This window comes from Dendropsophus ebraccatus, chromosome 13 (genome assembly GCF_027789765.1).
Source record: "Dendropsophus ebraccatus isolate aDenEbr1 chromosome 13, aDenEbr1.pat, whole genome shotgun sequence".
In the NCBI taxonomy this organism is placed as follows: Eukaryota; Metazoa; Chordata; class Amphibia; order Anura; family Hylidae; genus Dendropsophus; species Dendropsophus ebraccatus.
The window spans coordinates 23,464,305-23,487,212 of NC_091466.1; the positions used below are offsets into that span (position 1 = coordinate 23,464,305).

General features: G+C 41.5%; 3 protein-coding genes across 3 annotated transcripts; all 3 read left to right on the plus strand.

The window, feature by feature from the left end:
- The first annotated feature begins 819 nt into the window (after positions 1-819).
- Positions 820-1,761, plus strand: LOC138770526 (olfactory receptor 6N2-like). The gene has a single exon (XM_069949631.1). The coding sequence runs from the start codon at positions 820-822 to the stop codon at positions 1,759-1,761; it is 942 nt and encodes a 313-aa protein (XP_069805732.1).
- Positions 1,762-10,824: 9,063 nt separating this feature from the next.
- Positions 10,825-11,772, plus strand: LOC138770527 (olfactory receptor 6N2-like). The gene has a single exon (XM_069949632.1). It carries the CDS (start codon positions 10,825-10,827, stop codon positions 11,770-11,772), a length of 948 nt encoding a protein of 315 aa, XP_069805733.1.
- Positions 11,773-21,526: 9,754 nt separating this feature from the next.
- Positions 21,527-22,474, plus strand: LOC138770528 (olfactory receptor 6N2-like). Its single transcript, XM_069949634.1, has one exon. It carries the CDS (start codon positions 21,527-21,529, stop codon positions 22,472-22,474), a length of 948 nt encoding a protein of 315 aa, XP_069805735.1.
- Positions 22,475-22,908: the final 434 nt, after the last annotated feature.

Below are 22,908 nucleotides of genomic sequence, written 5' to 3' on the forward strand. Positions count from 1 at the left end.
GTCAGTTCTTCAGACTTACATATACTGTGGATTATCTAACCCCTGACGAGGCCATTGTGTTACTGTTATACCAAGGTATGGAAAGGGGTCAAACCATTAATGTTTAAACCAATTTTAGCTTTTTCTTACTCATTAGATACATTACTCTTCTTTATGTTGACAGTTAAATGCCATATGAAGGCTTGTTTTTTGCAGGACCAGTTGCCATTTCAAATGGCATCTTTCATTTTCCAATATAATATAGATGACTTTACATCTTGCAGTCTTGCCACTTGAACAGCCAGTCAGTCACTTGCTGTGCTTCCGTGGCTATGTCTTTTAAAACTAGACACAAGAAGGGACTCACTCAAGGTCCTTCTAGGGTATTCAATCGCTATCATTGTACCCAGTTAAAACAGCCCCCAGAAGTTTACATTGTTGAAGGCAGTAAAGGTGAGGGAAGGGAAAGGTGTCTGTCTCTATGGGTCCCACATGTAAGACATGCTAAGCAATATGGAGGAAACCTTTACAGCCTATTTGCACAGCTACAAGGGACAAACATGCATTTGATTAAGGAGGTAGAGTAGTAAATCACTACTGAGAAGGAGAAGTGAACCCCTCTCAACCCTCTCGAATCCAGGACTGAGGTCATTTGGCCCCTGCCTAGCAAGATTCCTCAACTATGGGCAATGGTAGTAAAAACCCCTTAACAAAAGTCTGGTTTTAATAAAATAAAATAAACTCTCTTAGATAGATATTGTTAGCTTTCCATCTTTTCTTTATGCTTGTGTTTTCCTGCCAAAATAGAGATAACTCAACCGACCATCAACCAATTACATAATGGAAAACAAGACCCGCTTCAAAGACTTTGAGCTGCTGGGATTTGTGGTCTTTGAGATCTACAGTCCAGTTCTGTTTACAGTCTTTTTTGTTATCTACCTTTTCACCCTTATCGGAAACATGTTGATCGTTTTGGTGGTCTATAATGACATTCATCTTCACAAGCCCATGTATTTCTTCATCACCAACCTGGCCTGCCTTGAGATTTGGTATGTATCGGTCACAACCCCCAAACTATTGACTATGTTGGTAACTAATAATAAGAAGATCTCATTCTACTGGTGCTTTGCTCAGCTCTACATGTTCCACAGTTTGGGTATCACAGAGTGTAATCTATTGGCTATTATGGCCATTGACCGATTTGTGGCCATTTGTAGACCTCTTAGATACAACACCATCATGAGTACCAGACTCTGTAAAGACTTAAGCTTGATGTGCTGGAGCCTTGGGTTTCTTATGGCGCTTATTCCTGTGACTCTGACTTCTCAGGTTCCATTTTGTGGACGGTATTATGTGAACCATTACTTCTGTGATTTAGCGCCATTACTTAGCCTTACATGTCATGATATCACGGTCACTGTCACCATAAATAGATTTGTGGGTGGTTTTGCCACAATGTTCAACCTTGCCATTGTTGTTCTTATGTACATTAACATTATATATTCTATTATGAAGATAAAGACCAGTACAGGACGGAAGAAAGCCTTCTCCACCTGCTCCTCACACTTGATCATGGTGACTCTATTCTATGGTGCTGCTTGTATAGTGTATGCTACCCCCAAAACATCTCATTCATTAGAGTATGACAAATTATTTGCCCTTGTATATGCCATGTTCACTCCATTCCTCAATCCTATCATTTATAGTCTGAGGAACAAGGAGGTTATTTCTGGGCTGAAGAGAGGTCTACAGAGAATTCAGAGACATATACATGAAAGGTAATGGCAGTGATGCCAAAGTATATCCCCAGTCCTCCTTATCTTCTATGTTCAATGCTAGAAATTTGGGTCTACACTTACAGTGTAAAACAACTACTAGAACTGCTTATATGATGGTCTGCTTTTGTGTTTTTCTCCATTTTTACATTATGGAAGAGATTGATGCACTTGTTATTCATTCCACTGACGGATGACTATATAAATACCTAATAATAAGTCTAATAGTGAATGACAATGGGAAGAAAAGAAGATAATTTAATAAATAATTCATTAATAATGTTCTAAGACTTTCTGCATGAATTTTGCACACTTCCTTTTATTAAAGGATTTTCTGACTTATTATTACTTGTTCCCTATCCGGAGGAGATGAGATTGTGGGGGGTTTGACCTCAGGGGAACTCTGGATCAAGACCATTAAGATTGGCTCCATTCAAAACAAATAAGCTGGGGGGGGGGGGGGGGGGGGGTCCCAATATAGAGATCTTTGGGCGTCCTAGGTATTGTATGTTTGGTATGTATGCGGTCCATTAAATCACCATATAACATCAATAAACACATATAACAAATCACCAAAATACATTTGCCATGTAAACTGAAGCTATACTGACAAACGCTTAAAAAATTTTTGAAGTTCAGCAGGAAATTATCAAATGTGTCTAAATAATTTTGAAAATGAATTTTATTAGGAAGCAGTTCAGTTCTGAAATGGATTCGAAAGAGCTATGTTAGAAACCCCCGATTTTTAAGGTTTGCGATGTATGTTAATCCTTTACATGCACCATATTGTGTTCGCAATGGAGCAGAGGTAACAAAATATAAGAAATACCTCTCAGAAAACCCCAATTTTGAAAACTAAACCCCTCAGGGAATTCACTTATGGGTATACTGAGTGTTTAAGCCCCACAAGTGTTTGAGGAAAATTTCTAGCATTAGGCCATGAAAATGAAAATTTTTTCTTATAATTTGTACTTTAAAAAAAAAAAAAATGTAGCCCTTACACTAGCACTAGCTCCCCGGGGTCACTTGCTGCCACTGGAGCCCAAATGCCTGGGCCCTGTCCAGTCACCTTTTCGGCTGCAGGGCACCTTACCTCCTAGGGTGTGCACACACCGAGCCAGTACACCCTTAATTTGCTGCAGTCTTGTGCATATATAAAGGGGCATGCGCCAGGCTTCCTGTTGGAGCCTATGCATGCTACCTCTTACTGTTGCAGTTTCAGCTCTCCTGCCCATGGTTCCTACCTGTGGTTCCTGCCAGTGGTTCCTGCCTTTAATCCCTGTCCTGGTTCCAGCCATCAGTCCTCTTGCAGCCCTGCCTGCTTTCTGCCTATGTGTCTCCAGCTGCACCTCACCTGCCTCTTCTATGAATCCAAGCCAGGGTAGCAGCAAGTCCAGCGGCGGGCGCTGGTAAAAACCAGTGGCTCCTAGACTCTGCGCCATTACTGCCATTACGGCAGATGGAGCAGAGGCAGCAGATGGGCAGCTGATCTGCCCCACAGCAGAACAGTCAGCACCAGGAGGAAAAAGACCAGGCAGGGCATGGATTGGACTGGTTTAGGAGTGATTGGCTGTATTGGCCGTGCCGGTACACGATTGTGCGGGAAGGGGTTAATTCTGAAAACGGCCTATATTTATTCTGCTTATGTGGTAACCCAGGGGCTGCAGATGTTGTAGTGCAAGATCTAGGGGTGTTGTGGTACCGCGTCAGCACTTGTCATGGGGCCTGAGTGATAGCTAGCTCTTCTCAGGTACTGGCACACACTCTGAGAAGTGTTCCTAATATCTCTTTCTACAATGTGTTGGTGCAGATGACAATCACAGAGGGTTCAGGGATAGCTGCCAAACATATTTTTACTGAAAAAGTCTTTTGAAGGTGCAATACGGAATACAGTCATAGTTCAGAAATACAGATCCGTGTACACAAGGCAGGTTAGCTTGGGAGTGGATCTATCAGTAGCTCCCCGTTAAGAATACTTAGATGTCTGCATTAGCAGGTATACTAAGACTTTTGACTTAGAAGAATCACAGTCTCTTGGTTAGGTGACTTAGCAGTGGTTACAGGGTGAAATACCTAGAGGGGCACTGTTCAAAATGCAGGGTACTCTTACGGCCAGCCCCTTGGAAGATGATGTTCTGGCTTTGGATACAGCTGGGCTCATATCCACATAAACAACTGGTACAAACTTAGCTGGCAAACACTGAACAGGACTAAGCTCCCCAGGTCTGTTCCAACCACCATTTTATGCTACAGGGATTGCTCCCATTGGTGGAGAGAGACCCGGGCAACAGAGATGGGGGGATTTTGGCTAAGGCTGTGATAGGCCCAGAGAGAGAGAAGAGAAAATTGGCAGACCACCTTCTCAAGCAGGTGGCAAACACGTAATGTGCAAACAGTCATGCACACATTTAACCCCTAGTGGTACTTCAGTGAATGAAACAGTGGAAAACACAGAAAAATGCAGTTTAGGCATATTTTCATCACACACATTGCCCTGAGACACTGAATAAAGATTTATGATGTGCCAACCTACACATATACACATTCAGCAGCAGTAACAAGCAGGGTTGTGGAATACTGCACTTACTCCCACAATCTTAGGCCAGGTTCACACAACGTATGTTTAGCATCAATCACCGGCCGCATTCTCCATTGTGGGCAGCACACGGGTGTGCTCACATCCCAAATCACCAGAAATGAAGATAATCCGGCGGGTACTGCAGTACCGGCTGGAATGACTTTCAGTAACACCGGCCATTCTGTGACCCGTCCAGTCATAAAGACATGTCAAACGTTTTGATCAGTCTGGGTCTGATTGTTTAGACCTGTACCAATTGAGGGAATGAGCCAGGAGAGGACTGCAGCCAGGTCCACTCCCGCTTTGCACTAGAAAAAAAAAGTCAAGCTCATAATGTAAGTCTATGGAGCCCAATTCTTTTTTTTTTACACAGAGCAGTAGGGGACTGTCCTCTCCCGACACATTCTCCCGATTGGTACATCACTCAGACCTGGAAAGATCAAAACTTTTCCCATGTCTCTATGACATACAAAAATACAAAATCGCTGCAGCAAACTGCAAGTGTCAAGACCCATCGTATATACTCCCCCTATATATATACTACTTATCTGTAAGCTTTGTGCCCGAGTATGATTGTCAGCCCCATCAGATTCTCCTGGCCCATCTGAAGCCTTTTCTATAAAGTTCTCACCAATGGAACGTCTAACCTCACAGTTCCTCCACCAATAAGAGGAAAGGCCCAGCCTCTCATTTAAGAATCCCTGCTAGTTCCTGGAGGAGTATTTTAGTCTGTGGTTCCTGTGTGGTGAGTTCTTACAGCTAGGCCTTGCTAAAACCCTAAAGAGGGGCAATTACCAATAAGGGGATCTACAACCTGTCTACATCTGAGGTGACTGAACATTCTACAAGTGTTTTCTCTCAGAAAGTCCTTCGAATGTCCAGGAATGTCCCCCTTGTGTTGGTTAGGTGACAATTAAAGCCAAAGTACCCCGCTGATACCATTTGATCACATTGGGTAATCGAGGGACTAGCTCCCAGCCTGTTGTTAAAGCCCAGGGTCCGTGTTCCTGAAACTGGCACTCTGTGATCTCTTCTGGCAATAGGGGGTAATGTAAGTTTGGGTATTCTTCTATCATGAACACCCGACTCAAGTACTGAAGTATTAAGGTCGCCCTCTGAACTGCCTAGACAGGCACCCCTAGTATATCCTATCTACTCTTCTTACTAAAACCTTCTAAAGAGACTCTTGCAACACAAGTATACTCCTGTGCAAACAACTTGATCCTAAACCTTATTCTGAACTGTCATTTTAAGAACAGTTCAGTAAAGCATTCAAGTGGTTAAGTTAACCTGGACTCTATGGTTTATCTGCACTACACCGAGACAACCTTCTAAAGAGCGAGTGTTTGGGTGGGACACAGGGACTCAGGCCCTGTGACAATTGCTGAAAAGATAGTCCAACACCTGCCCTAGATAACACCACCTGGCTGGCCTGGAATACCACATTACCATCGTACTGTAACTGACAATTAACATAAAGCAAACATTACCCTCATACTCTAAGGGCCCTATTCCATCAGACAATTAGGGTGGTATTACACGGGCCGAGCAGGGCCCGATAATATCTGTAAACGAGCGCCGATCTGCTAGATCGTCGCTCGTTTACTGGGCCTATTACACAGCCCGATAATCGTTTAGCAAGAGCTGCAAGGACATCGTTACCGATGTCCAACGATCTCAAACGACCGCTATTGCGAAAGACCTGAAAGCTTTCACTCATTTCCATGGAACGATAATCGTTACTTATGATCGTAATTGCGATTGTTTTTTCTTCGCTATTTATTCGCTATTGCGTTCGTATCTATTGCGAACGACCAAACGACTTCTTATTCAATGCAAACGATTTGCGAAGGTTTTGCGAACGAGCAAGGATAAAAATAGGTCCAGGTCTTATAAAGCGATCAACGATTTCTCGTTCGGTCGTTAATCATTAACTGCATTTCAACCGAACGATTATCGTTTAGATTCGAACGATTTAACGATAATCTGAACGATAATCGTCGGTGGAATAGGGCCCTTACCATACCTTGCTGAGAGCAAAGAGTTACATTTAACTAAACATGCCACGCCCTATAGTATAGCATACACCATAGTCACGCCCAAACACTTTTCCCATTACTGTTCACACAATCATAGGGTAGCATCATACACTGCAGATTTTTCTGCAGCAGAAAATGTGGTAAAAGCCAGAAGTGGACCATACTGTAAAACTGTTACAGACTAAGTCAAGTATACCAAGACCAATAATACCAGTATATAAGAAACACACCATGACCACCACCATTAGCAATACATAGTGAATAATACCACCATACCATTTCTAAATAATATCCACAATAGAACAACCAGTATCACCCTAGGCTCACCATGTAAGTGATTACAGTGCAGTTACATCCAGTGACTCCCTGGAGGCGTCTTCTCTGATCACAGCTGCTCACTTCTTTTTCTTTTCCATCAAGTCCCGCCATCATGAAGACTTCTCCTGATCACTCATTTAAGAGAACCTGCCAAAAAAATTAGGCCCTTTGGTCCTGCATTATCCTCACCTCTATACAACTCCCCCAGTCAGTGTTGCTACACCTTGTAATAGTGCCTACTTTATGCCCCCTTTGGCATCCCCAAGGAATGCTGCACCTTAATATGGAGAGCTGGATACAATGGCACTACTAAAGTACCCTATTCATATAACTAAGCTAGCACTAACTCTGCCATTATTACCCAAGTACCCACTGGCACAAGGAGTACTAGGAAGAGCCATGCAGCTTGGTAGTACCAGGATGGGAAGGGATTTTTTGGGCCATTTCTAGCCTAATAACACCAGACTGCCTACATTGTCATTTTTGACTGTCCTCTTCTTAATGGACACAATCTGTTAAGCGGCATCCACTACTTGGCCCAGATACATGTGTAACCAGAATCGGTCATCATAACCTTCTACACCCATTAAGCGGTATCACACATACTGAACATCCCAACGACGCTTTCACTATTTTCTTTCTCAGGGATTACTGAGTCACATCTCTAATCCTGTGATTTTCAGAATTCCAAATTTTCAGAGTTTACAATTGGTTAACAGTTGTTGTTTGATCTAGTTAACCCAAACAGATGTACGACACCAATATATATTTGGCTGGGTACTTTGTTCTCTGGTAATACTGTGTTTCCCCACAAATATGACGGTGCCTTATATTGTTTTTCCTCATAAAAACAGGCTCTATGTCCTATTTTCGGGGGATGTTTAATTTCTTCCACCCCCCAGCCAGATTGAGAGAAATAAGATATCCACCCCGGACCTCCCTAGAATACTCACCAGAAAAGTGCATCAGCCGGAGGTAAGTGGCGAGTCAGTGACGTGATGTGCGGCAGCGTGATGTACGGTGGGATGTGAAGCAGCGTGCGGTGGAACATGCGGAGGGAGTAGGGACCATGGACCAAGCTGCCTGTGGTGCCGGTTTCGTAGACCCACGAGGGGATTAGGTGAGTCCTGGGTGGTGGTGGTGGGTGGCAACTGGTGGCCTTTTGGGGGGGACCTTACTTTTGGGGGAAGCCATTGTTCAGAGTAGAGAGTGCCTTATTTTCGGGTGATGCATTACTTTAGGATAGAGGGTAGAGTAGATGGGGTGTCTTATTTTAGGAGGGTTTTTTATTTTCAAGGAAACGCGGTAGGAAGCTAGATGCCATGTGCACATTACATCCAGCTTCCTCTCTTTCATCCATTATACAAATCTTTGTTTGGCAGGAGGAGAGAGAGAGTACTGCACACAATTGACGTGAACTATAAAACACAGGAACATTTTATCAAGTGCGCTGGGGCCTCCCGCTGAGGGTAGTAGTAGGTGGTAGTACTGGGTGGGACCCGGGTAGCCAGTTGCCAGATGTTAGGTCACGGTATTGGCACGAGGGGAGCTGACTAACCCACGGGAACCTGACCATGCGGGGCCCGGGCAATTCCTCGTTGTCCCTAGTCAAGGCACCAATAACTAGACCAATGCCAGGGTTCAGAAACAACGGTAGTTGTGCATTTATTGTAACGGTGGTAGCCAATAGCAACAGTCTCTCTGGATGCAACCAGGATTAAGGCAGACTTGGATATAACTGAGGAATGGGTGATGCTGCAATAGGCTGTCATGATAGCGTTACTTGAAGCAATGGGGATCTAAATGATGAGAGTAGTAGTGCTGGAGATATAATACTGGGCGGACTGAACTGAACTGAATACTTTGGTAGAGGGAAGAATCCTGAGGAGCAGCAGAACACACATCCTTCTCCCCTGAGGGTGGAGAGGGGAATAATGAGGTAGACAGGAAGTGACATAGCATCCCCAGCCGAAGCTCGACGGCTATTGGGGTTACCATGGCAGCCGGGGAGCAGTCACATGACACCAAGCCTATTGCATAATCACACCATTGAACCATAGGTATATGAATATACATGAGAAGTACCATACTTGAACACTGGGGCGACATAATACCAACAGTTTGCAGTGGCCATTATAGTTTTCAGAACAGGAATAACTAGGAAACATACAAATAAGAACAAATCCTGATGCCAATATACACTTGTAGGAGAAATTAGAGAAAACCTCTGTTCTGGGACACTGCACAAGCATTTATTTTTCCTGCAAAAAAATTATTTTCCTGCACAAAGAATACATCTTCTAGTCTGAAAGAATAGTATTATAGTAAGACATAAATATATTACTATGTAAAACTTAAACTACACCTGTGTTCAATGTGTGCACAGATAACAGGGAGCATCAGTATATGGTTTCAAAGAAGAGGGAAGTCCAGCATCACTTCATTAAGTAAAACCAGGGATGTCCTTTATTCAAATTACAGCATTAAAGGAGTATTCCTACCTGGACAAGTTATTCCCTATCCACAGTAACCATAGGATAGGGCATAACTAAGACATTGAAGGGGGTCTGACTGCTGGGGTCCCTGCAATCTCTTAGTTATGCCCTATCCTGTGGATACTGTGTATAGGGCATAACTTTTTAAGATAGGAATACCCCTTAAAAAACAAACATGAAGAACAACAAGAAGCCTGGTACATTTTAGGGGTTACACCCTTCCCCTTACTCAAGAATAGGTGGTACTGGTAACCCCTCAAACACGTGTCAGCATCTACTTTGTTTTTAACATATTATTTGCATTTGAAATAAAGAAGATCCCTGGTTTTACTTAACATCTTGGTGCTGGACTTTCCTCAAATCATATTTAATAAGTCTCCAAGGAAATATTAAATTATGATAATCCCCATCACTAACCCCCATGAGATACCAGATGACAAACAGTGTAATGGCCTCCTAGCTTAGAGACATGTTTTACCTCCACTACTACAGTATATAAGTGGTAAGAGGGCTCCCCTGCCTAGTTTTACTACAACATCTGAACATAAGGTGGGTACAATTATTCTGTGTGCTTTTCTGCACTTTATTGATCACTTATAGGTAGCTTCAGGTTTAGTGCTTTTATGAGTATTGTTCTTTTTTAAAAGAAAATTAGCAAAAAAAAAATAGGTGAGAATTGAAAAAGAGAATATGCTAAAAATAAATACATTTGCAAAACTAAACACCAATATATTTAGAATTAAATTCATCATTCATTTTTAAATGATAATAGTGATTAATAGAAAGGAAAAAATGTGTTGGCTATTGGAACCATAGGTAAAGCCCCTATTACACAGGCCGATTCAAAGGAGCAAGCAAGCGCCGATCTGTCAGGTTTTCTCCTCGTTCCCCGCTTACTGCCGGCACTTGTACACGCACCAACATCGAGCTGTTAATTGCGGGGGAATGGTGCGGGATGGCGGCCCGGGTAATCATCAGATCACCTGGGCAGCCCATAGGTGATAGCTGCCATATGCTGCTGCCCCTCCTATTAAACAAAGCAATGGCAGCAGATCATTGCTAGGCTGATCGCTTGTGTTTCAGCCTGTTGAAAGACAACTATCAGCTGACATCGTGCATGTCGGCTAATCGTTGTCTTCTATTACACAAAATGATTATTGGACCGCAAAGGACGATATCGGCCGAATACGAATCCTGGATTCCTGGATCCCTGCTGTCTTGCTCTACCCATGTTGCTGCATTTGTCTTATCTTCTCCCGTCTGTCCTGACTGCAATCTCTGTAGACTGTATCCAGCTACAACAGAAAAAAGCAGCTTCCATTGCGATAGGATGTAAAGGCAAGTGAAGGAAGGTGGAAGGGTCCTGTATGGGTTCCGAAACTAAGGGAAATTAAGGAGGGAGCACAATAAGACCAATCAGGCAAAAGCAGCCAACCCTATAGTGGGGGGACTCTGGACCTCCCTGATTTATGGTCCCGGCCACAACTGCATACCTTGTGACTGCTTTATCTATGTCTATAGCTATACCACTGCTTCCAATGACAATACCATTTAATAGTTTACTTCCTTTGTATCTCTTTGTACTAGTGTTTTTTGGCAACAAAACATGTCATCTGAATAAACCATCACCCAATAACATTATGGAAAATCTAAACCAGACACACATCGTAGACTTTGTACTGCTGGGGTTTGCTGTTTTTGAGAATTACAGTCCAGTTCTCTTTACAGTCTTTTTTAATATCTATGTTTTCACCCTTATTGGAAACACGTTGATCGTTTTGGTGGTCTATAATGACATTCATCTTCACAAGCCCATGTACTTCTTCATCACCAACCTGGCCTGCCTTGAGATTTGGTATGTATCTCTCACCACTCCCAAACTTTTGACTATGTTGGTAACTAATAATAAGAAGATCTCATTCTACTGGTGTTTTGTTCAGCTCTACATGTTTCACAGTTTGGGTATTACAGAGTGTAATCTGTTGGCTGTTATGTCCGTTGACCGATTTGTGGCCATTTGTAGACCTCTCAGATACAACACCATCATGAGTACCAGACTCTGTAAAGACTTAAGCTTGATGTGCTGGAGCCTTGGGTTTCTTATGGCGCTTATTCCTGTGATTCTGACTTCTCAGGTTCCATTTTGTGGACGATATTACGTGAACCATTACTTCTGTGATTTAGCGCCATTACTTAGCCTGGTATGTAGTGATATCACGGTCACTGTCACCATAAATAGACTGGTTGCTGGTATTGCCTCAATGTTTAACCTTGCCATTGTCGTTTTTATGTACATTAACATTATATATTCTATTATGAAGATAAAGACCAGTACAGGACGGAAGAAAGCCTTCTCCACCTGCTCCTCACACTTGATGGTGGTGACCCTATTCTATGGTGCTGCTTGTATAGTGTATGCTACCCCTAAAACATCTCATTCATTGGAGAATGACAAATTATTTGCCCTTGTATATGCCATGTTCACTCCATTCCTCAATCCCATCATTTATAGTCTGAGGAACAAGGAGGTCATTTCTGGGCTGAAAAGAGGTCTACAGAGCATGCAGAGGCATATCCATGACAGGTAATGGGGGTGATGCCAAAGTATATCCCAAGTCTTCCTTGTCTTCATTAACTTCTGTGTTAAATACTAGATGTTTGGGTCTGAATTTACAAAGTTAGACGAGTTTTAGAACTGCTTATATGATGTTTTGCCTATGTAAATGTATATGAAAAGTGTAATTTAATAAATGTAAAAAGTATAAATTTGGTAATAATGCTTCTATGTGTCTTAGGCCTATGACTATGATGTGAGTGATGTGGCGCTCTTGAGCCACATATGGAATATTTCTAAACCTGCAGAATCAGGGCAATTAATATTGAGGTGCACCTTAAAACTGGATCAAAATAGAAAATGAGGGGGTTTACATTTTTAAACTCTGCCTCCATTTTGTATTTAATTAATGTGAAACATCTAAAGGGTTAAAAAAAAAAAAACTTTGAACGCTTTGAGGCGTACAGGTGTTACTAACATCCAGACCCTTCAGGTCCCCTTCAGAGCTAATGTATTCATAAAAATAAAAAAGATTTTGTGATTTTCTAGAAAACTTGGAAAATTGCTGCTAAATTTATAAGCTCGCTAACTTAAAAAATAAAACAATAAAAGAAACACTTAGATTGTTGTCTCCATTGTCTTTTAATAACAGGAAGCCTAGCCACCAGTGATATAAAGCTCTTGTAGCTGCAACATCTCGTATCCAGCTGAGTGACACCACCCCAGTCACTGACTGACTGAGCAGCCAATCGCTCAGCCGGGCCATGATGTTGCAGGTAGCAGAGCCGAGTACATATCGTAACCTCCACATGAAGCCACATGGACCACATAGCAAGTGTTACAACTGATGACGTCTTATTAGGGAACACTTTATTAGTTGAACGAGGTAGAAGATTTAGTGACTGGAAGATTTATGGTCTGGAAGAAATCATACTGGGAGATGGACTGCCATGGACTGCACTAAATGTCTTGTCTAGACAAAACACGGGTATTTCCTTACAATATGTTCTACATATGTATAATCTCTCATTAAGCCCGGTGATAAAGATCTCTAATTCCTGCATAATAACACTGTCTTCAGGGCAAGGTCCAATGTACTGTAATTCTACTGATAAATGCATCAAATTCACAAAACTAGTCTTCCCAACTCTGGTTATCAGAACTGATAAAATAATGTTCTTCCAAATATATTCTTACAATATAAAGGAAGGGGAGACTTTAATTTCTATGCATGATACAGATCACCATGTGCAGGGTAACGTAGTAGAGTGAATGGTTTCCCAATGTAGGACTGGAGCACGTGTAGAGGGCTGGGCTACACCACCAGCTGGGTAATCAGGGCAAGAGGAAGTTCACAGCTCCAAATAAAGTCCAAAAGTTTATTGGGTGTCCATAAAATACATACAAAAGTTTTAAAATACACGCCGACGCGTTTCGGGATGGTCTCCCTTAATCATGGCAAGATAACATGTGTAACAGTACTACATATATATAGGACACATAATTACATGTTGTTGCTAAAGTCCCACCCCCCTAGCAGGTGAACATGATCCCATGTAAATTTCACCCTTCAGGGGTAGCAATCACTTAAAGGTACATAACATATATAACAGAATCGAAGCAAAATTCAAAAAATATAAATATCACAACTTTAATAAATAAACAATAAATCGCTTCTGTAATTCAATCCTTTTGGAAAACGTGTACCTAAACGCAAAATCCAGAGGGCTTCTCTCTGTCTCAAAAGATGGACATGATCGCCCCCTCTCCATGGACAGGTAACCTTCTCTATGGCATAGACATTTCCTCTCCTCTAACCTTTTCCACTCCACACAGCTCTCAGTTTCATTTCATACAGAACATTATTAAAAAATACATCCCTATCTTATACCAGGATGAGACCTGTGAAAAAATACTTGCTAATGGAGTCAGATGTGTTGCCAGGAGGGGAGTTACCATTGGCAACATTCTCTCTCCGAGTGCACTTAGAGATACCAAACCAATCAGTCTAACACCTGGCTTCAAGTCCAAGGTTTCCACAAGTGTGCACAATCACGCTGTCCTATAGTGCTTTTAGAAAATCCACATTTGGGTCTAATATTGGAACCAACTATCAGATAAAATCTTTTCTTAATTGAAATGCGACCTATGTGATTTATGTAGCCGAATGTCAGTCATGTTCTTTGCAATATGTAGGTTCTACGAAACGTAAATTAAAAATTAGGATCTCTGAACATCTTGCTGACATCCGTCTGTTAGGCACACGTTCACACAAGAAAGCAATGTCTGGCTTTTCTCGCCACTTCATTGAAGCACACCAAGGCAATATGTCCAGTTTAAATGTCTATGCCATAGAGAAGGTTACCTGTCCATGGAGAGGGGGCGATCATGTCCATCTTTTGAGACAGAGAGAAGCCCTCTGGATTTTGCGTTTAGGTACACGTTTTCCAAAAGGATTGAATTACAGAAGCGATTTATTGTTTATTTATTAAAGTTGTGATATTTATATTTTTTGAATTTTGCATCTATTCTGTTATATATGTTATGTACCTTTAAGTGATTGCTACCCCTGAAGGGTGAAATTTACATGGGATCATGTTCACCTGCTAGGGGGGTGGGACTTTAGCAACAACATGTAATTATGTGTCCTATATATATGTAGTACTGTTACACATGTTATCTTGCCATGATTAAGGGAGACCATCCTGAAACGCGTCGGCGTGTATTTTAAAACTTTTGTATGTATTTTATGGACACCCAATAAACTTTTGGACTTTATTTGGAGCTGTGAACTTCCTCTTGCCATGATAAAAAACAGCACTCTGACAGAATCTAGTAAGTATATGTAATAGGTATGTATATCTGTATTGAGCCATTGATGAACATTTCAGTAACGACCCTTTTCAGTGGCATTTAAAAACGATAGGCTTCATCTTAAAAGGGCTTTGAGAAAAGGCACAATCTTCATGTGTGGACGAAAAAATGCAATACTGGAGACACTGTGCAGAACTATTAAATTATCATATTCCTGATCTTGTACGGTAAACGGCATAAGTGCAAAATTGCACATTGTTTGTTGCATCAAATCCAGAAAAAATATGATAAAAAGCGATCAAAAACTCGCATATACGCAAACAAGGTACCGATAGAAAGTACACATCATGGCGCAAAAAATTTACACCTCACACAGCCTCATAGTCTAAAGGATAAAAGTGCTATAAGCATGGGAACAGAGCGATTTTAAGGAACATATTTTTTTTAAAAAAAGTTTAATTTTTTTTTAAAAGCCATCAAATAAAATAAAAGTTATGCAAGTTACATATCGTTGTAATCATACTGACTTGAGGAACATATAACATAAAATGTTATATTTTGTTTCAAATTCACCACACATATGGTTTCATGGCACATTTTAGGCAAAAATTACGTCTGCCATTGCAGAGTACAAATAGTGGAGCAAAAAATAAGGGCTCATCTGGGTCTTTAGGTGAAAAAATGCATGCGCTATGGCCTTATATACACAAGGAGGAAAAAATGAAAGCGCAAAAATAGGTCTTCCAAGGGTTAAATGAAATAAAATTCACAATTTAAAAAATTGCAATCAACTCCTAGCTATGCAAAAATATTACCAGGAAAAACTGCAGATTATTATACTGCAGGAATCTATCCAAATTATCCAAAGTATTGTTGTAATCGTACCAACTTGACCTGATGCACGTCAATTGTACTGCGTGCGAATGGCATAAAAAGGCGCTCTCCATTTTTTAAATTGTAATTTTTAACATTTTTTTTATTACACCTCATTGGCTATTTTTTTTCTTACCATACACTTTATGGTAAAATAAAAGATGGTATTACAAAGTAAATTTGCACGACAAAAAACAAGCTCTTACATTGGTATGTAGATAGAAAATAAAACCACTAAGGCTATTGGAGGGGGAAGAGATAGAAATAAAAATTTCCAGGGTGACTAAAATAAAAATCACGAACAGATGAACCTGCTGGGCTGATGTTAATTTTATTCTTACCCCTATTTTTGTTAGCAGAAGCATACATCCACAGGATTATCTACCATATATACCCACACATACACAGCTCTATGCAGTGTCGGACTGGGGTACCTGGGGCCCACCAGAGGAAATGATCCTGGATTCATCAGCGTCTGTGACAAATCCCTTGTGAATAACATTTTCTGTTGATCTAAAACTCTCAGAAACCCCTACATCTATAAAGCTCTCAAGGTATTCTGGGAGTTGTATTACTGCCACACCACAACCACTACCATCACCACCATATTGTTACTGACCAAATCCAGTATACTAAATCCAATAAAACACAGTACTGGATAACAAGTAAAAAATAATAGCGCCACAAACTAACACCCCCCGACACTAAATAACACCACCATATACTAACACCACCACTGCTACCCACTGTACAAAGATCACTATCACCTCATACAGTCATATAGAGGTAGCCCCAGTGCTACAAAGGCTCTGTACTCCATATAAATTACAGTGCAGTTATATTAAGTGACTCACAGGGGACGTCTTCTCTAATCAGAGTTGTTTCCTTTTCATTTTCTTCTCCATCTGCCCTGGGAACTGAGAACTTCTCAGAGCCACGAATCCACAGAATCTGCCAGACAGACATATTAGGCTCCTCACTCTGGCACCATCCTCACCTCTCTACAAACTGCACATCTGTATTAGTCCCTTTATGCCCTGATTTAGTAGGTAGATGGCCTCCTGTGTTGTCCCCCATATAGATGGCCCCCTGTGTTATCCCCCTTATAGATGCCCCCCCGCATATTTCCCCTTATAGATGGCCCACCCTGCATATTCCCTATTATAGATGGCCCCCTGCATATTCTCCCTTATACTTGCCCCCCTGCATAGTCCCCCATACAGATGCCCCCCCGCATATTCCTTCTTATGTTGCCCTCCTGCATATTCCCCCTTATAGATGCCCCCCCTGCATATTCCCCCTTATAGATGCTCCCCCAGCATATTCCCCCTTATGTTGCCCCCCTGCATATTCCCCCTTATAGATGGCTCCCCCCTCAGAACCTGCCAGGCAAACATCTTAGGCTCAGCAATTTTCCAGCAACTATATATTACATATATAGTAATAATGTCCGCTATGCTTCCATATAGTAATAATGTCGCCTGCTGTGCCATCATATAGTAATAACGCCCCCTGCTGTGCCGCTCCATATAGTAATAATGCCCTTTGTGCTGTGTCCTTATAGTAATAATTCCCCCTGTGCTGTGCCCTCTTAGTAAAAATGACTGCTGTGCCCCCCATAGTAATACTGTACCACTGTGCTGTGCCCCCATAGTAATAATGTCCCCTGTGCTGTGCCCTCTTAGTAAAAATGACTGCTGTGCTGTGCCTCCATAGTAATAATGTCCCACTGTGCTGTGCCCCCAAAGTAATAATGTCCCCCTGCATTGTCCCAATACAAAAAAAATCAATATACTCATCTAATCCTGGAATGGAGCCGATCTTCCTCTCCTCTGGCTCTCTGCTCTTCTCTCCAGCCTGTCAGCTTCTGGTCGGACGCTCCAGTAGGCGTGTTAACATCCTCACTGCGCCTGCTGGACGATCCCTCTGCTGGAGAGATCAGAGAGGGGGATATGCTAAGATCCGGCGAGAGGGGGCTGGTGTTCAGGTTGGCGCAGGGGAGATTAATGGGGTCTGGAGGGAGGGTTTGTTGGGTGCTGGTTGGTGCCTACATTCAGCTCAGAGCTCAGTGGGATCCCGGGGGGGGGAGCGGAGGGGGCTGGGCGATGTAATATTCATACCTTGATCTTCTGGGTCGTTTTTGGGGACTCAAACTCGTAGTTTATTAAACATGTAAATAAGACAGTTTGGTGCTCTGGGGGTTGGGCTACCCCCCTCAGTGCACCAATCCACCCCAGCCGACCCACCCATCCTAATGAATATTCATTCGCCGCTCTGCGATGATAAGCTCGGACCACATTGTTCTGGCCCTGAACACCAAAAGGTTGGTATTCATATGTTACAAGGGGTTTTTCTGCCCCACTATATGCCCTAGAACTACCACAGAACTGGGCTGTATTTCCTAAATTTAAATTCTCTACAGTAAGGCCGCAAATGGCGTGTTGGGTCCCAATAGCTCTGTTGATTTGTCTTGTTTTGCCTCTTACATATTGACCCGATTTTCCCCTTTGCCTCTGGATTTGGACCTATACATACTCTCAGGGACTTTAACCCTCAGACCTGTTACTGACCATCCTCCTGCAAGCCGATTCCGTTTTTGATGTGAGATTCTTATAGTGACCATGCTTTGCTCACGTTGAGCCTACTTGCTGTGTTAGGCAAATTTTTTTTGCAGAAATCAATAGTACAGGCGATTTTAAGAAACTTTGTTTTTGGGGGTTTATTAGCCGAAAAATGCTTTTTTCATCATGAAGAGGCAGTTTAAAGCTTTCCCCCCTGTCTTCATTGTTCTCTACGGAGAGGTGAGGGGTGGAGGGAGATGAGGCACCAAAACAGGACAACAAAGAGTTAATTTACAGCTACATCACCAGGCTATCTCCTCTGAGGTCAGCACTGACCTCTCTGACCTCTGAATACCAGCTTTCACACAGTTCCCACTGTGTAATCCTTTGTTCTCTGCTCTCTGCTGCCGACTAAACACCCTCCTTCCTCCTCCCCTCTCCATAGAACAGACAGGGCCCAACTGATGTAAAAGAGTTGAGATTTCCTGATAATAAGCAGTGGATGAGAGAGAGGAGTGAGGGGGGGACCTGGGGAAAGTATTTTTGAATGCAGACAATGGCATATTTGCCTAATAAACCAACGTAGTGCCAATGTATTCCACAGCACTTTACCACTCCGGGGTGTACATACTTTGACAACATTTGACATTACAGAGATACACATGTAGCCATCAAGTCCAATAAGAGGAGTGAGGTCAAGAGCTGACAATCTATAAGAAGTCCTGCGATTTCTAAAAGCTGCCAGCCTGCAGGAGGAGGGGGGAAATTGATTACAAGTAACAACTTACCTGTACCTGCGCCTGCGGTGGCGAGAGCGGCCACGGAGCCCGGGATCTTCGGGGGGGTTTACGTCACAACGAGGCTAATGGATTGGCGGCTCAGCCAGTCAGTGAATCCAGTCATTGATTGGTTGAGTGGTCAGTCCATCAGACAAGACAGGCATTTTCCCCCGAGTTGTGACTTTATTACAACTTGGGGCAAAATTCCTTCTGGCGGGGGTCCTGCGGCTGCTCCAGCCGCTCACTGTGGGCATGGGGAAAGGTAAGTTGATACTTGTAATCAATTTCCCCCCTCCCCTTGAAGGTTGCCGACTTTTATAATCTGACAGAATTCTACTGCTGAGGTGTTTCTGGGTTACACCTTACTTTTACTCGAGTGGGTGGTATTCCCCCCCCCCCCTGAAAAACGTCGGACATTTTATCCGTGTCCATGTTTGGTATTTGTAATAGTGTAAATAAGATTCCTGGTTTCACTTAACACTTTTCTAATCTTTGCATCTACATAACATATTTAATAAGGCTCCTAGGAAACATTACATTTATTTTCCATAATCATGTTAGTCCCCGTTACTGACCCCCATGAGATCCCAAATGACAAACAATGTAATGGCCTAATAGCTTGTTGACATGATTTACCTCCACTACTACAGTATATAACTGGCAAGAGGGCTCCCCTGCCATGTTCTGCTACAACGGCTGAACATAAGGTGGGTACAATTATTTATTGGACTTTTCTGTATAGTTTTGCTCATTTATACTCATTTATAGTGCTTTTATGTGTATTGCTCGTTTTTACAGTACAGAAGTAATTGAAAAAAGAAGAATATAGAAGGTAAAAACATAAAGACAAAAATAAACTCAATATATTTTATATTCAAATCTCATTCAATCTTTGTGAAATTATAGAGGTAATACGCAGGAAAATGTGCTATTGTTGGAATCTTAGACGAGACTGTTGAGTCCAAATGTCTGTTTGTACCTACCGCATGAGAAAGATATTTTATCCATGGAGACACTTTTAAAGGGGTTGTTCACTTTTATTTTTCTTTCAAATCAACTGGTGCCAGAAAGTGCCAGAGATTTGTGTTTTACATCTAATAAAAAATTTCAAGTTTTTAAGTACTTATCAGCTGCTGTATTTCCTGCACAAAGTGGTGTATTCTCTCCATTATGACACAGTGCTCTCTGCTGCCACCTCAGTCTATGTCAGGAACTGTCTAGAGCAGTAGCAAATACCCATAGAAAACCTCTGCTGTTCTCCAGACTGGAAAAAATACACCACTTTCTGTAGTACTGAAAGACTTGAGATTTTTTAAAAGAAGTAAATTAAAAATCTCTGGCACTCTCAATCGCCAGTTGATTTGAAAGAAAATATTTTTGACTGAATTAACCCTTTAAATATTTTGCATTAAGGCCAACTAGTTTTACGTTTTTTTCCCTCTAGGTATGTAAGGGTACAAATTTAATGTGATGGCACCCTTGACCTCCCTCGTACAAATCTAGAGCTTAAAGGGAGTCAGAAGATTTATGCTGTCAACCAAATGGGCAGCCTGAAATCCTGACAAACTCCCCTAACAATGGCTATGTTTTACTAACGTTACAACTGAGTCATGATACAGGAAGAACTTTATAACTTTAAGTCATGATACTGGAAGAAAGACACATGTTATTTGACAGGTCATCCCAGCTTCAGTGCCGTAGCTACTATAATAGCAGACCATGCTACTGCTACAGGGCCCATGCCCTATGGGAATTGCGCTGACCCACAACTTTTTGCCTATTTTTCTTTACATGATATACATATTCCCCTGTTTTGAGCAATCCACTATAGTGGTACAGTCAGCTTGGAAGTCCCTTTCTGTTCTTTTCTATACTCGGACTACATCCTGCATCTTATCTTGACTCCAAATCTGCATCAGGGGCAATCAGATGAGCAGCTCTTCATCTACATATCCTGTCCATCTCTCAAAGGTATCACACAAGGCGCCTAGGCCTGGTTTTTGTACTTTGTTTCATTTATAGTTGTGTGGAGGCCTGTTTTTTGAGGTACTATTATGGGGTACAAATAACCTTTTAATCAACCATTTTACTTACAACTTTTATTTAATTTATTATTTTATTATGAGAAAACTGAGCTATGGGCAACAAAGGGCATTGTTACTGTTAGACTGCCTGATAAATCTCGCCCATTATTGTTTTTTTTTATTTGAGGGTTGGTACAATTACAACAACACTTAACTTATCAAACCGGGCCGAGTTCGGGTCTATACGAACCCCAACCATCGCCATTTGACTCCAGCTGTCTTCCTGTTCTGTGGGAAAGGTGGAGACAGCCCAAGTCCCTACCGGAAAACAGGGATATAGCCTATGACAGTTTTTTTCCATGAAAGATATCCTTTTACACATATAAAGGTTTATTTGATTAGAATAACTTATTCTTGGTACATTAGTTTTTTTGTTTTTATTCTTAATGAAACAAACAATAATACTAGCAATTCAAATTGGCTACAAAAATTCCTTTACCCTGGCCAATGGTAGTAACCCCTTATGAGCAACAATCTGGTTATATGAAGATCAATGGATAGAGAAAATAAGCTTTCTGACATACTATTTATTGGTTTAATCTCTGTGTCTCTCATCACTGGTGTTTTTCTTACACAGATTTTATATGTATATATATATATATATATATATATATATATATAATGAGAACTGAAGCAATAAGACCCATCTATTGAACCAACCATCACCCAATAGCATTATGGAAAATCTAAACCAGACACACTTCAAAGACTTTATACTGCTGGGATTTGTGGTCTTTGAGAATTACAGTCCAGTTCTCTTTACAGCCTTTTTTACTATTTATGTTTTGACTCTTTTTGGAAACACGTTGATCGTTTTGGTGGTCTATAATGACATTCATCTTCACAAGCCCATGTATTTCTTCATCACCAACCTGGCCTGCCTTGAGATTTGGTATGTATCGGTCACAACCCCCAAACTTTTGACTATGTTGGTAACTAATAACAAGAAGATCTCTTTCTCCTGGTGCTTTGTTCAGCTCTACATGTTCCACAGTTTGGGTATCACAGAGTGTAATCTATTGGCTATTATGTCCGTTGACCGATTTGTGGCCATATGTAGACCTCTCAGATACAACACCATCATGAGTACCACACTCTGTAAAGACTTGAGTATGATGTGCTGGAGCCTTGGGTTTCTGGTGGCGCTTATTCCTGTGATTTTGACTTCTCAGGTTCCATTTTGTGGACGGTATTATGTGAACCATTACTTCTGTGATTTAGCGCCATTACTCAGCCTATCATGTCATGATATCACAGTCACTATAAGCATAAATAGATTTGTTGGTGCTTTTAACACAATGTTCAACCTTGCCATTGTCGTTCTTATGTACATTAACATTATATATTCTATTATGAAGATAAAGACCAGTACAGGACGGAAGAAAGCCTTCTCCACCTGCTCCTCACACTTGATGGTGGTGACCCTATTCTATGGTGCTGCTTGTATAGTGTATGCTACCCCCAAAACATCTCATTCATTAGAGTATGACAAATTATTTGCCCTTGTATATGCCATGTTCACTCCATTCCTCAATCCCATCATCTATAGTCTGAGGAACCAGGATGTCATTTCTGGGCTGAAGAGAGGTCTACAGAGCATGCAGAGGCATATACATGACAGGTAATGGGGGTGATCTCAAAGTATGTTTCCAGTTACTAGGTTAGACAACTGTTAGAATTGCTTATATGATCTTCTGGTTTTGCTTTTCTTTCAATTTCGACCCCATGTAAAAGACTAATGTACTTGTCTGTAAGTAAATGACAATGTAAATGGAATAAAATAATGTGATAAAGAATCATTCTATGTTTTCCTGAAAAATTATTGCACTTACAGAGTTTTACATATAAATAGTATCATATGATACAAACCAAAAGGATTTCTTTTTGTGGAGTAAAATTTAAAAATAACACAACTTTTTCAGGGAAATTCTGTCTTCCTTTCCTGCTGTGACAAAGGGCTACAAAGGGAGATGCAACTACTTCGGATGGAACCTATGGATGGGAACTGACTATTGGGCTACCTACAGGAGGACCTGGTTAATGTAGGAGATTCCCTCGG